This window comes from Cuculus canorus, chromosome 6, assembly GCF_017976375.1.
Source record: "Cuculus canorus isolate bCucCan1 chromosome 6, bCucCan1.pri, whole genome shotgun sequence".
In the NCBI taxonomy this organism is placed as follows: domain Eukaryota; kingdom Metazoa; phylum Chordata; class Aves; order Cuculiformes; family Cuculidae; genus Cuculus; species Cuculus canorus.
Window position 1 is genome coordinate 12,267,968 of NC_071406.1, and position 13,757 is coordinate 12,281,724.

The 13,757-nt window shown below is 44.5% G+C and overlaps 1 protein-coding gene across 1 annotated transcript in view; it reads right to left on the reverse strand.

Annotated features, from left to right (window-relative positions):
* PDIA5 (protein disulfide isomerase family A member 5) overlaps positions 1–11,360 on the reverse strand; it is a 104,467-nt gene extending 93,107 nt beyond the window's left edge. Inside the window, exon 1 of the mRNA XM_054070183.1 lies at positions 11,206–11,360. Within this exon, the coding sequence (XP_053926158.1) occupies positions 11,206–11,280 (75 nt within the window). The 5' untranslated portion in view covers positions 11,281–11,360. The remainder of the gene's footprint in view (positions 1–11,205) is intronic.
* Between the last annotated feature and the right edge of the window lie 2,397 nt (positions 11,361–13,757).

The window sequence follows — 13,757 nt, forward strand, 5'->3', positions numbered from 1 at the left end:
TATAAGCATTAGACACTAATCACAACCCTCTCCCGTCCACCCTTCCAATGCAGAACAGAGCTTTTGTTTCCCACTGGCTGTACTGTACATCACACACACCAGTGATTGTGCTGCAAGATCAAGTTTGGCTTCCACTGGCCACATGGAAGGCAGTGCATTTAATCTCTCTGCATTTCAGTTTGGCATTTATACAAAGGAATATTTTTTTTTGGTTGTTTCTTTTGTCCTACTTAAATTATGACTACTACAGACGCCTGTCTTTTATCCTACAATGAAGTAAAACTCTTATCAAAATACAACCATAACCTCAGCTGGGGACTTCACTGCTTATTTGTACTACAATAATCTTCAATAACAATAATAATCTTATCCATCATGTTATGCCCCCTCCTCCCTCCTGCACCATACTGAATTCATACTAATGGAATGATTATGGGAAGCTTAGCTGGAGAAATTATCTAGTTCACATTCACCTTACACTAAAACCTTAACATTTAATTGCTTGGCTAAAAGCTTTTGCTCATTTGCCTAACACACACAAGAGGTTCAATGTTTTCTTAATTACAGAACTAATTTTGATGATGTCTCATTCCTGGAAAATGCATCCAGGGTGGATGTGAAGTAGTAAGAGGCTGTTCTTATATCCCGTGTATTACAGACTGCAGCACTCAACACAAGGCACAAGCCAATCAAAGTCACAACACACGGCCCCAGGTACTATATTTCATTACAAATTCAGTTATTTGCAAACACCACGTCACTAAGGCACAGAAACAAAACCTGCACTTACCAAAGATATTTTATAAGTGCCAGAAGTTTTCACACGTGGAAAGGGGAGGGGGAGTTCAGAGACGTACAGGGTAGAGGCTTAGCTGAAATGGGCGTCATCTTCAAGACAACCTCAAGACATGTTTGGGAATTTAAACATACTAGAATATACAACTTTAACATAAAATATAAAAGCACAAACATAAAAGCCGCATGGACTTAGAGTGAACGAGTTATCGCCCTCCTCAGGCAGGGTTCCCACCATGGAGCCCTGATGACCAGATGGTCTGTGAGAAGGGGAAAAAGCACATTTGCAAGTCAGCTCCTACCTTCAGCATAAATGTCCTTGGTGCTTTAATTCAATCGACAGATTCACATTTTTCTAAAATCCAGATGTCCAAAGCTCAGCCTTCCTACTTCAGGCTGGTTCATGTGAATCATTTGTGTATTTTCTGAGATAAATACATGATGTTGCCAATCAAAGTAGACAAATATAGTTGTGCTAAGTGGGGTGACAGAGACATGCAAATTACTGCACAAAACTCATCACAATCAGAGGCCGTACAGGAGAGATTAATCTAACATTGCCTTATGAGCAGATCTCTTTAATCCTAAGTACTTTTAAAAAAACTTTTCCCTTCACTTCAGTTTTTAACTATCCAAGCGTCTTAAAGTTTTACTTATGTCTTGTGTTATAAAAGGCTAAATCGAAACTTCACTGAAACTAAGGCTGAACACAGCGGGGATAAGTGAAACTACAAGGTTGCTTCTTTTAGAAGCTTGCTTCTTTTAGAAAACTGGACTCAAATAAGGAGATTGTGGTCTACGAACTCAACGCCAAAAATAAAGAATTGGACTAAAAAAAGCCACAAAGGCCACTTTCAACATGACACCAAATGATATCATGAACTTTGTTTACAGCATCTGTAGAGTTTTAACCATAGCTTGGCAGCAGGTGTATTTCATGTCTTTTCCAGATGGAAATGCTGCTTAGTCATTTCATTGATTTCCTCCCTTTCCCCCCCCAGCCAATAAAGGCAGAGGTATAAACCTCTTGAAAAATTGGATTCCAGAAACAGCGAGTGCCATACCTACTGCCTTGTCACCATTGCCACTAACAGAAAACTCACTGCGCTGGTAGAACAGCAGATGCTTGGAGGGAGAAGCACATCACATCGCATACATCCACTGCTTCTTTGCCCAATTCCTCCCCAGGTATCAAATCAATTCATGTTACTCATTTTCCTGCAGTTTTACTACAGCAGCTCTCTCCAATCCTATGATTTAGATCAAAACCCACTGGGAAAGGCATTGTGCATAGAAGCGCACCAGTCAGCCCTGTCATATAAATCATCATCTCCCTTTAATTAAGATTAATGTTGCAGACTTTCCCGGTTATAAAACCCTAGAAATCCAAGTTGAAGGCATCAAGCTGGACTGAAATCCGCTGCCTACAGATGGAAGGTAGCCACAGCAGTACTGGGTGGTTATTGGCTGAGCTGAAAAGTTCACCACCTCCCAGTAAGCATTTGTACTACATGGTGTTTGCAAACTGGTAAGAATTAAGCAGTTCCACACTTTCCAGCCTTCTCCTGCTGAAATTAATGAAGACCCTATGCAGCAATAAATGAGAGGCTAGGGTTTTCGTAAAACCTCCCAAAGAACCTCTGTCTTTGCCAGCAGCTCTGTTGCAGGTAAGCAACGCTGAGCAGTCATTCTCCCCCGCAGCTGCTTTGCTGCATTCCAGAGCCAATGGTGTGATGACCCATCCAGCAACTACAATCTCACCAGGGCTAGAGCCTCTCGTACTGTCAATAACATGAAATTAGGAGGACAGAAAAAGAGAAAACTATGGAATCTGTTTCAGCCTCCTTCTCTTCGCAGAAAACTAAGCTCATATTCCTGCACAGTCCATAGGCAAAGCGGCAGCAAAGATGAGGCTTGTTTACATGTACTGGGCTCTATGACTTCAATTGTGAGCTATGACTCCAGTAGATTTATTCCAGACATTTTGCAGGAAACCTCATCAGCCAGACACTGTCTGATCAAACGCTGCTTCTTGTTTAAACCCAGGGCACAAGACATAAGCTCATACTGAAAAAAGAAGAGGTCAAGAAAGGTGGCAGTCCCTCCTGGGCAGGAAATCTCTTTTCATATGCATCAGGAAGTGCTACTTTCACAGGTAGGGAACTCTACAAATATGAAACAAGCTAAAATTGCCTGTCACTTGAGCATCCTAAAGCTTTAAAATCTATTCAGGACCACCACTGAAAAACTAAAAAAAAAAAAACCCATTTCAAACATTTCCTCAAAAGTTGCTTACCTTGGTACCTGTTAAAATAGAAGGCATATCAGGACCAATACGCGCAACATCTGTCAACCACCCCTCTCCTCTCGACTGTTATGCTGACAAGAAATAGCAATAAAACTGGGGAGAGGCGCATTTTGTTTCATACCGTTCTGCACGCTGCCTAGCGTAACAGGTCCTCATTTACGGCTGGCTCAGTGAGCTGGAACCCACACAACAGTCACCTGACATCTTTGAATGCAGAAAACTTCGGTGGAGACCTTCAGAAAAAGGCAGACTACATGTGGCAGACTATGAAATGCAAATCTAGTAGCACTTCTATCTAGTCTGCAGATTTTCCCCAGCTCAAGATCTCAATCTGCATTTATTTTCACAGCATTTTTTATGGCGTAGGTCGCACATCAGTCATGTGACTGGAGTGTCTGATCTAAGATGCACAAAGGATTCTCAACTAAAACATAAGTGAACCCAAACTCCCAAGACAGCCAATTCAATACTGCTGAGAAACACTGCTATTAGAATACAAGGTACAAAACTATATGTGCTCTAGCTCTGCCTCTGCTCTTCAAATCAAAGCATGTTTATAAATATATAATCTTGCAAGCTAGGTGGAAGAAGTCTGATCAGTCTGAAAGGTTTAATTTTCCTTCACACACACAACTCTCCAGTAAGTCCTTGCAGAGTTGCCAAACACAAGCGAGTTAAAGAGCAGCAAAAGACTCCACAACCCCACTCCCTTAGAATGAGAACCCAAGAAAAATCCGAGCCTTCAGAAACTCAGAAAGTTACAGGCAAACAACTATTTGCCAGTTATACGTCCAGGACCGACACTACCAGAAAATGCGGTCATCTCTCAGGCCGTGTTTTCTCAAAATCATCAAGGATCTGAGAAAGCAGAGTTTATTTCACAAGTTTTTTATTCTTGTCTGAATCTCATTTCAGAATGAAAAAAGGGAATATCTTTCAAGCAGCACAAATATGAACGTATTTTCATATTTTACATTTATTATTCAAATTAAATGTGATAAATGCATCACTGCGGTTCCCACAGAACACAGTTCAATTTATGAGTTGCTCCCCGCAAAAGCTTCATGACAGCATGGTCTTTTGCTAAGGATAAGCAGTGGGTCTGGAGAACAATTTATTTATTTTAAATTAAGGGCAATGAAAATACATGGTTTTAAAAACAAGAAAACACAAATCAAAATTAAGTAAGGTGGAACTATCAGAGGAGTATTCTTGTACACTGGACAGAAAAAACTGTTTCCTATTTCTCCTATTTCCAGCTCAAAAGCATGAAAAAATATTTCCCTGGACACAAATTACGCATAAAAGTATATATGGATAGGTGGCTGACACAGTGCTTAACTGCCTGAATCTACATGTCAACATACAGTTTTTATGTGCACGCTAACATGTATAATTAGGTAGACAATTTGCACACTATTCATCAAGAATAACTGAGGCTGACACAAACGACGCTGATTCCAGCACAACTGCTGCTTGACAGGGATGCAGTCATACACTCGACCACAATTTCAAAAGCCCATTTTTCAGCAAGACATTGACTTTGATTTCTGTCTTAGCTTAACCGCCCACTGATGTCACTCTCATTTTGGGACAACAGCATTCAACCCACTGTAAATACGATCAATGGGTGATCCTGTACATATGAAACAGATTGCATCTGACAAGGCATTTTATGGGAGTCTAGCTGAAGAGCAATCCTGCCTCAAAATTCCAAGCAGTAACGGAGATGACTGAATTTAACTTCACAATTAATTTCTTTAGGAGGGGAGCAGATCACATTCCAAAGTGGTCTCCCCTGCTACATTAAAAAGGAGGTGGGAGGTGAGGGGAAACAGGCAAGAAATGCCAAGAACAAGACTGGATCTCACCTTCTCTTCCCTACAGTTCCAAAAATGAACCCTGTGGCAGAGCACATGCTTAACTTGAGAAGGTGGATTTGAAAGAACATCTCTGTACCGCAGTGATGGAGGTTCGTAAACCCGCAGATCAGCGGATGGTGCGGCCAGGTCCTGGTGTGCAGGCAGCGTGCACGTACTGAAAAAAACAGGTCTAAGTCACCTCCAGGCAACTGCAAGAGAGGAACCGATCTGTTGCTCCCTTCCCCCCAAATTTGTTCTTGCTTAAAAGTACAAGACATTCAAATCCAAAGCCCCCTTGTTTACAAGAATCACAGTTTGACTGCAGATGTTTTATCTTCCTTGTTCATCACACAAACCACTCTTGACCTTGTGCAATAATTGCTTGCTTTTCACTCACAAGCCCTCCCTCTGCTGCTATTTACATTCAGGGTTGCGCTGCTTTGATCACTGAGCCATTTGTAACAAATGCCTTCCAAGATGGATAGTGATAAGTAGGACAGTCCCGTTTTCATTCATGATTAATATCCAAAATAGCTGTAGAAATATTTTAATCAAATCAGATGAGGGGAGACAGGTTCTCTCTGTTACTTGAAGGTACCTCAAGGAAGCCTGCTAAGAATTTATTACTTGAATGAGAGGGGGAAGAGAAATCGTAGCACGTGGGTCTCAGATGTCAGGGTTCACATCTGAAGTAGTCCCAGGTCCCCGCTGGGACTGCAACCCCTTTTTCCAACCTTATCTGCAGGGGTTCCCAAACCTGCAACCTGCTGAGGACCCCCAGCACAGGGACTGCAGCAAGTTAATCTGCGACTGATCTGAAAAGCCATCTGGGGGCTCAGTGGGGAGAGGTGGCTCCGGCACCTGCAGCAGCATGGGATGGCCAGGTGAGAAGCACTATGGCAGACAGACCAGAAGATCAACAACTTCTGCATTGAAAGACTGACAGCACTACAAAACTGTATTCTTGCCCAACAGATTTACATTTGCAGACACTCCCACTGGACGGTTCTTGGCTTTTGTTCGTTTCCCATGAGCTCCACAAAGAATGCATTCTGACCCCATATATAATCAAGATCAATTAACTCTCACCTCAAGCCATTCAAGGAATAAAAAAAACCAGGCACTGATGACATTTTATTGCGGTGGGTCCTATCTGCAAGAAGCAAGTGTCATATCTTCTTTTATTCGCAAAGGCAGGCAAATTAAAATCTTGACACAGAGTCATGGTATTCTTTAACTTAGGCTGAAGAATGCTACAAATAAGGCACTCCACTGAATGTGGTGCTTGCTCTGTTCACTTTCCAAATATAGAAGATAGCAAAAAATACCATGGAGACGTCAAGATTTGACTAAACTCTACTGTTCATACCATTCTTAAACACTGTGTTTCAAGGAACATAAGCTATAGGCATAATAGTCTATACTAAAGGTTATTCTTAAGGACTCTGTTGCTAATTAATTGTATGGTTTATCACTGGTTTTCAAATGCTTAGTGAAGGAAAACCTGTGCAACTATTTACTAATTAACTATTGACTGTAATAGGGTCAATTACTAATGCTGACAAAGAACTTTTTCCTTACTATGCATGTGAAGCTTGTTCTCTCTGCAAGCCAGGCATTGGTGCAATATATATTAAACAAGCTGCTGATGAAATAATGGTTCAGGTATCACTTCTGTGCGAGCACATTTGGAAGACTTCAGAAGCTAAGGGCATGAGCAAAGCTTAATCCCCCACTAAAAACTGGGTTTTGAAGAAGTTTAAAGAAGTATCATCTACTCAAGAAGCACATAGGAGCTGCTATAAAAAGAAGACAAAATCACTATTAATGGGACTTATAAAGAAGAGAGAGCGAAAAATGACACCTGAAAATCCTTAGCACTTTCTATGGCACTTGTTATCTTCAAAGCATTGCACAAATATTAACTAATTAATCCTCACATTTTTCCCACCAGGTGATAAGAGATGAAGCTTAATTTAAATATTTGGAGTAAGATTCACACAGAAAGGAGGCAATCTGCAAGAGGCAAAAGGGAGGCAACATCAGAGTAGGTTGGGATGCATTTAATCCCAGAGCAGCACACAACCATACATTCATGGTGTGCCATCTCCTGAAAAGTGATGAGGGGATGAAAAGGAGTCTATTTGCAGCCACTCAGCAAATACACCTTATGTCTATAAACCCAAAGACTACAGTCAGGACAACATCAAGGCAGCCACCAGCGAGGTTAGCTTTGTTCCGCAAGCTCATAAATCACAGTGCCCTCCACCAATGCTACCAGCTACTCAGCTAGCAAAGTGCCAAAACTTTCACAAGCATGAAAAGGTGGAAGGATCAAAGTAAACTAACTTAGTTCCAGAGTGAACCTGTTTGCATCCAGGAAATTGAAGGCAATGCTAGTTTCTTATTCCAGTTGCAAACTGCATTGAGTTTTTCCATTCACAGACCTCCAAACACAACACCGAAGCAAGCAGAGACTCATTACCCCCTTTTTAATGAAACGAAGGAACTCAAACTGTCACCAAAAATCAAAAGAAATGGTGAACAACACAACAGGCTCCTCTTCCACCATGAACTGCTCACAGGGTGGTGAACAGACCTCTGGGAAGAAACACCACTTCTGATGATCACACTGTACTCGTGGAAACACCCCAGACCTTCTGAAGTTAATAGGAGCTTTGGCACCAAAGCCAATGGATTCAAAACATCACTCCATGAGGTATGGAGCTGAGTAAGTAAACCAGTCCTGAAAGCCAAGGTTTGATTTGTGAAGGTCATCTGAGGAGACAGAGCACAGCCCATGTCACAAGTTCTACAAATACGTATGTTGAAGAGGGAACAGGGACAAAGAAGGAGTGGGGCAGGGGAGCAATTAGGGATCTGCTTCTGCACTAATCTCTCTCTGACTGTGGGAAAACACTTCCCAAAGCGGCTCCTGTAATACAAACTAACTGGGAGGGAAGAGGCACTCCTGAATTCAAGCCCAAATGCCACCACAGGAAACAGCACCTGAGCACTGCAGAGGAGAAGCAGCGTTCACACGACACCTGCAAACTCACTGGAGGCAATGCCATTGCTGCCGCCCTGCAGGACTACCTGCAACACAAAGAGCAGCCACATCCCAGCCCTCACCACAAGCTTGGATTCACAAGTTCATATCAGCGCTTATTGGTGCATTGGTCATGACACTGCGGGGACCTGAGGAGCTGGAAGCCCAAAGTGTTTCTTTCAAGCCTTTCTTGAAGGCACTTTGAAGGGTTTGAATGAGATCAAGTCAAGAATCCTGCTTCACAAAGGCTGCAAGTCAGTCAGACTCCTGACTCAGTTTCTCTGTCATCACATCAGGACTGAGAAGATGAACTGACCTTTGCAATGTTGGCCTGAGATAACATTCATCAGTGTTTGCAAAGCAAACAAATCCCAGATGCGTAATCCTGTTGGAAGCAGTGGCTGGCCTCTGCTAGGGAAAGTACAGTACTGGATACATCAGAGGAAATGTAAATTCACCTCCATGTGAAACTCCTTCCCTATGCCTCTAGCAGTAAATTCAGTCCTCTGGTTGTGAAATATAGTCAACCACTTGACACATCAAATAAGGAATCTAAAGTTAAACCCCAACTTCCCTACGACTCTCCGACTCATTCAAGAAATAAAACTTTTCAGCAGGCGGAGATCACTGCAGTATCTTCCTCACATATTCACACTACCACAGAAGATAACACCTTCCATTAGAAGATACTGAAGTGTTTTCTTCATTCAGCTTTGTAGTTTTCCTTCTACAAATGCAGGAAATCTTACAGAGATAAGGATTTCAATTCTCGGAAGCTACCTCCAATTTTGGGTCCTACTTTAGAAACGAGCCCTGTTTTTCAGGAGTGATAGCATGCATGACTCTAGCTGCTGTCCCAGGTGCATTGCCAGCACTCAGCACTTCCAGGAAAGAAAAAACAACAAACCAGAGGAAAACAAAAAGTCATGGCTGGGTACATAAAAAAAGGGCAGAGTGGAAGGGAAGATAATGTTCTCATTAACCTCTGTCCCACCAAGAAGCCGACATTACCTTGGCTTTAACTTTACACACTGAGAACGTCCCGATTGAACAGCCTCACTGACTTTGCAAACATTGACTCAAGAAAAAAATTAAAAGCAGGTTTTGCAATGTCACAGCTGTAGGCTAGTTTTTTAATCCTGCCATACAGCAAGTTACATATTTCAAGATGAAAAATCACACCTTCCAGTGCAAGATAATGCAAATTGGAAGAAATAATTTAAACTACTTGTACACAGCAAAGGAGAAAGAATTAGCTGAATCAACAGCTCAATGAAGACATCTGCTCAGCATGCAGCATCACAGAGCAAGTATGATGCTGGGGCAAATTAAGAAGGGGAAGAGAGAATAATGTGGATGAATTATAATGGCCTCGTATAATTTCATGACAACGGCAGGCCCACTCTGCTCATCTCAAAGACACCAGCTCTGTAATGCCCAAAGAAGGGCAACTACAATAGATGGGAATAGGAAATTCATGTGAAAAAAAAGCTGGGGGAAGGGGGGAAACTTTTAATCTTCAAAAAGAAATCACAGCAAAATACTTATATTATCATAAAATGAATGTTACAGTAAGATAAGGTCTGACAGTTGCAGTGATATAGAAGGAAATACCACAAATACCTCCACATGTTTAGTTATTTTAAATGAAGGGAAAATTTAGTCCACTTGTTACTCCACTAGGTCCACAGTATATGCTGAAACTGAGAAATACACTACCACAAGTAACACTGAGAAAAGTACTGTGTCTATGAAGGACGAGCCATGGGGAAAAAACAACCACACCAAGACGCCTCCAACATTTTAGGAAGAGTTCAGCCTGACCTCAGTTTCACTTGAAATCAATAAACTGCAAATAGCAGAGGGCTGTGCTTCCTGACCAAGCTTAGAACAAACCAAAAATTGTGCAGGATGCAGACCATTTCTTTTCCCTCCTCCTGAATGAGCTGACAGCCAGGCCCCTGCCAGGGGCAAACGTCTCCATAAGCCAGCGCTGATGCTTTCTGTCCCACAATGACAATTCTAATATTAGCGCAGAGTAAGCATACGGCAATTAGCAATTCCGCACTTGATTTGTGTGAATTAGATGAGCAGTCCTGGGTCACGCATTTCCAAATAGGTTTCAGATCACACGTTTGTAAAAAAATTACTGTAATATTTTGTTAATTATTTACTCCATTTGTCCAGGCAGAAGGAAGAACCTTGGTTCATGCCAATAAAGTAAATACAGGAGTGCTTTAAAGCATGTCTTTGCCAGTCATTTGAGCTAATTATGCTAAATTCTGTTGGACAAAAAAAAAAAAGCAGAAAAATCAGACTTTAAAATATTCCCGTAAGTCTAGGAGTCTCCCTGAGGTAAGGCGCGTTCCACTTAGTGTAATACCAATGAAGCATCCTCAGATCCCCCAGAATGCATGAAGATGGAGAGTGCCACATTCGAAGGACGCTCAGGGAGGGTGCAGCAGGGTGGGCGAGGGAGAGTACAAGGGAGGGGGGCAAGGAAGGTGGGCAAGGGGGGGCACAAGGAGAGTGCAGCGGGATGGGCAAGGGAGGTGGGCGGCAGGACAGTGGGCAAGGGAGGGCGCAGGGAAGCTGAGCACAGGGAGGGTGCAGCGGGGTGGGCAAAGGAGGGTGCAGGGAGGGTGCAAGGACAGCGGGCAAGGGAGGGTGGGTGCAGGGGTGGATGCAAGGAGGGTACAAGGAGGGTGCAAGGAGGGAGGACGACGGTGGGTGCAAGGAGGGAAGGTGCAGGAAGGGTGCAAGGAGGGAGGGTGCAGGAAGGGTGCAAGGGCGAGGTGAGGGTGCAAGGAGGGAGGGCACGAACAGGATGGGCGCAACGAAGGTGGATGAGGGAGGGTGCAAGGAAGGGTGCAGCGGGGTGGGCGCAGGAAGGTGTAGTGGGGTGCAAAGAGGGTGGGTGAGAGTGGGCGGGCGCAGGGTGGGCGCAGGGAGGGCGCAAGCAGGGGTCAAGCGGGGTGGGTGCAAGGAGGGCGCAGCGAGGAGGGGGGGCGCGTGAGCTGCCCCGCGGCGGGGGCTGCCGCTGCCCCCGAGGGTCGCTCCCGCCGGGGCGAGGGTTCGAGCGCTGGAAGCGAGCGGCGCCCAGCCCCGCCGCGCAGCCCGTCCCGCTCCCAACTTTCGCCCAACTCCGCCCCGGGGACACGGACACCCGCCGCCCCCGCTCCGCCACTCACCGCCAGCCCGAGCAGCACCAGCGGCAGCCGCCCGCGCCGCCGCGCATCCCCCGCGCCCTGCCCCGGCTCAGCCATCGCCGCCGGAGCCGCTCGCAGCCGCCGCCGCTGCGGGAGCCGCTGCCACGTCTGGCGGCGCAGGCGCGCCCCGCCCCGCCCCCGCGGCACCACGGGCAATGGAGTCCGCCCCCACGGCCCGGGAGCGCGGCGGGACCCGGCGCAGGCGGCGGGGGAGGGCTGCGCTGAGGGGTGGGGCGGCAGCCGGGACGCTAAGGGCGGCCGGGTCGCTGCGAAGGCCCCCGGTGTGCCTTAATGTCCCCCGCTGCTCTTTGTATGGTTATGGACAACGACTAGAGCACCGAATAGTTCTTCACCATCTCTCTTAAGACCCTCTTTAAGGACTTTTAAGTCACAGAATCACAGAATCACCAGGTTGGAAAGGACCCATTGGATCATCGAGTCCAACCATTCCTAACACTCCCTAAACCATGTCCCTCAGCACTTCATCCACCCGTTCCTTAAACACCTCCAGGGAAGGTGACTCGACCCCCTCCCTGGGCAGCCTCTGCCAGTGCCCAATGACTCTTACTGTGAAGAATTTTTTTCTGATATCCAACCTGAACCTTCCCTGACGGAGCTTCAGGCCATTCCCTCTAGTCCTGTCCCTTGTCACTTGGTTTGGGTTGGAAGGGACCTGAAACGTCATCCAGATTGTTTCAAAATCCGCCTGCATCAGTTAATGTCCTGAGCTCCTGTTTCTATGATTACATAGAACATCTAAAGCGACGAACACTTCTTTATCATCTCTCTTAGGTCCCTCATTAAGGACTTTTAAGTCCTTATCAAGGCTTTTCCTTCTTGTAGCTATGGTCTCAATAAGCGTACAAATCCCTCCTAGTCATAGAATCGTAGAATGGTTTGGGCTGGAAAGGACCTTAAAGATCATCCAGATCATTTCAAAATCCCCCTGTATCAGTTAATGTCCCAAGCTGCTGTTTGTATGATGATGTACAACATCTAAAGCTCTGAATAATTCTTCACCATCTCTCTTAAAGATATCAGTCCTTTAAAGACTTTTAAGTCCTTACCAGGCGTTTTCCTTCATAGAATGGTAGAATCATAGGATAGTTTGGGTTGGAAGGGACCTTAAAGATCACCCATATCGTTTCAAAATCTGCCTATATCAATTAACGTCCTGAGTTGCTGTTTGTATGATTATGTAGAACATTTAAAGCACTGAATACTTCTCCACCATCTCTCTTGAGAGGATCAGTCTTTATCAAGGCTTTTACTTCATAGAATCATAGAGCGGTTAGGGTTGGAATGGACCTGAAACATCATACAGATTGTTTCAAAATCCGCCTGTATCAGTAAATGTCCTGAACTACTGTTTCTATGATTATGTAGGAGAACATATAAAGCATTGATTAGTTCTTCACCATGTCTCTTAAGAGTATCAGTCCTTTAATGACTTTTAAGGCCTAATCAAGGCTTTTCCTTCACAGAATCATAGAATAGTTTGGGTTGGAAGGGACCTTAAAGATCATCTAGTTCCAACCCTCTGCCATATTTGCAGCTATGCTCTCAGTACACGTATAAATCCCTCCTAATGATAGAATCGTAGAATGGTTTGGGTTGGAAGGGACCTGAAATATCATCCAGACCGTTTCAAAATCTGCCGGTATCAGTTAATGTCCCGAGCTGCTGTTTCTATGATTATGTAGGAGAACATCTTGAAGCATTCAAAAGTTCTTAAATCTCTCTCTTAAAGCTTGATATTTTAAGTAGTTCATGGCTTTTCCTTAATGCAAATATGGTCTCAGTACTCTTAAAAATCCCTCCTAATCATAGTATCATAGAATGGTCTGGGTTTGGAGGGACCTGAAACGTCATCCAGATTGCTTCAAAATCCACCTGTGTCAGTTAATGTCCTGAGCTGCTGTTTGTATGTTTACGTAGAACATCTAAAGCACTGATTAGTTCTTCACCATCTCTCTTAAGAGTATCAGTCCTTTAAGGACTTTTAAGTCCTTATCAAGGCTTTTCCTTTGTGCAGCTATGGTCTCAGTATGCTTATAAATCCCTCCTAATCACAGAATGGTTTGGGTTGGAAAAGACCTCAAAGCCTATCCAATTCCTACACCCCAGCCGTGGGCAGGGACACCTCCCATTGGATCACGTTGCTTCAAAGCCTCAGCCAACCTGGTCTCGAACATCTCCAAGGATGGGGCAGCCATGACTTCTCCAGGCAACCTGTGCCAGTGCCTCACCACCCTCAGAGGAAAACATTTCTTCTTAATATCTCATCTAAATCTCACCTCTTTCAGCAGAAAACCGTTCCCCCTATCCCTGTGATCCCCAATAAAGAGCCTGTCCTCATCTCCTCATCTTTTGTGTAGCCCCCTTTCTGTACTGGAAGGCTGCTATAAAGTCTCCCTGGAGCCTTCTCATCTCCAGGCTGAACAACCCCAATTCTTCTTTCATGTCCCACTGGCCTCCCCACTTTGTTAGGGTTTTTGTGCATCCACCTTGCTCCCAGTGCCTGCCTCTCTTTC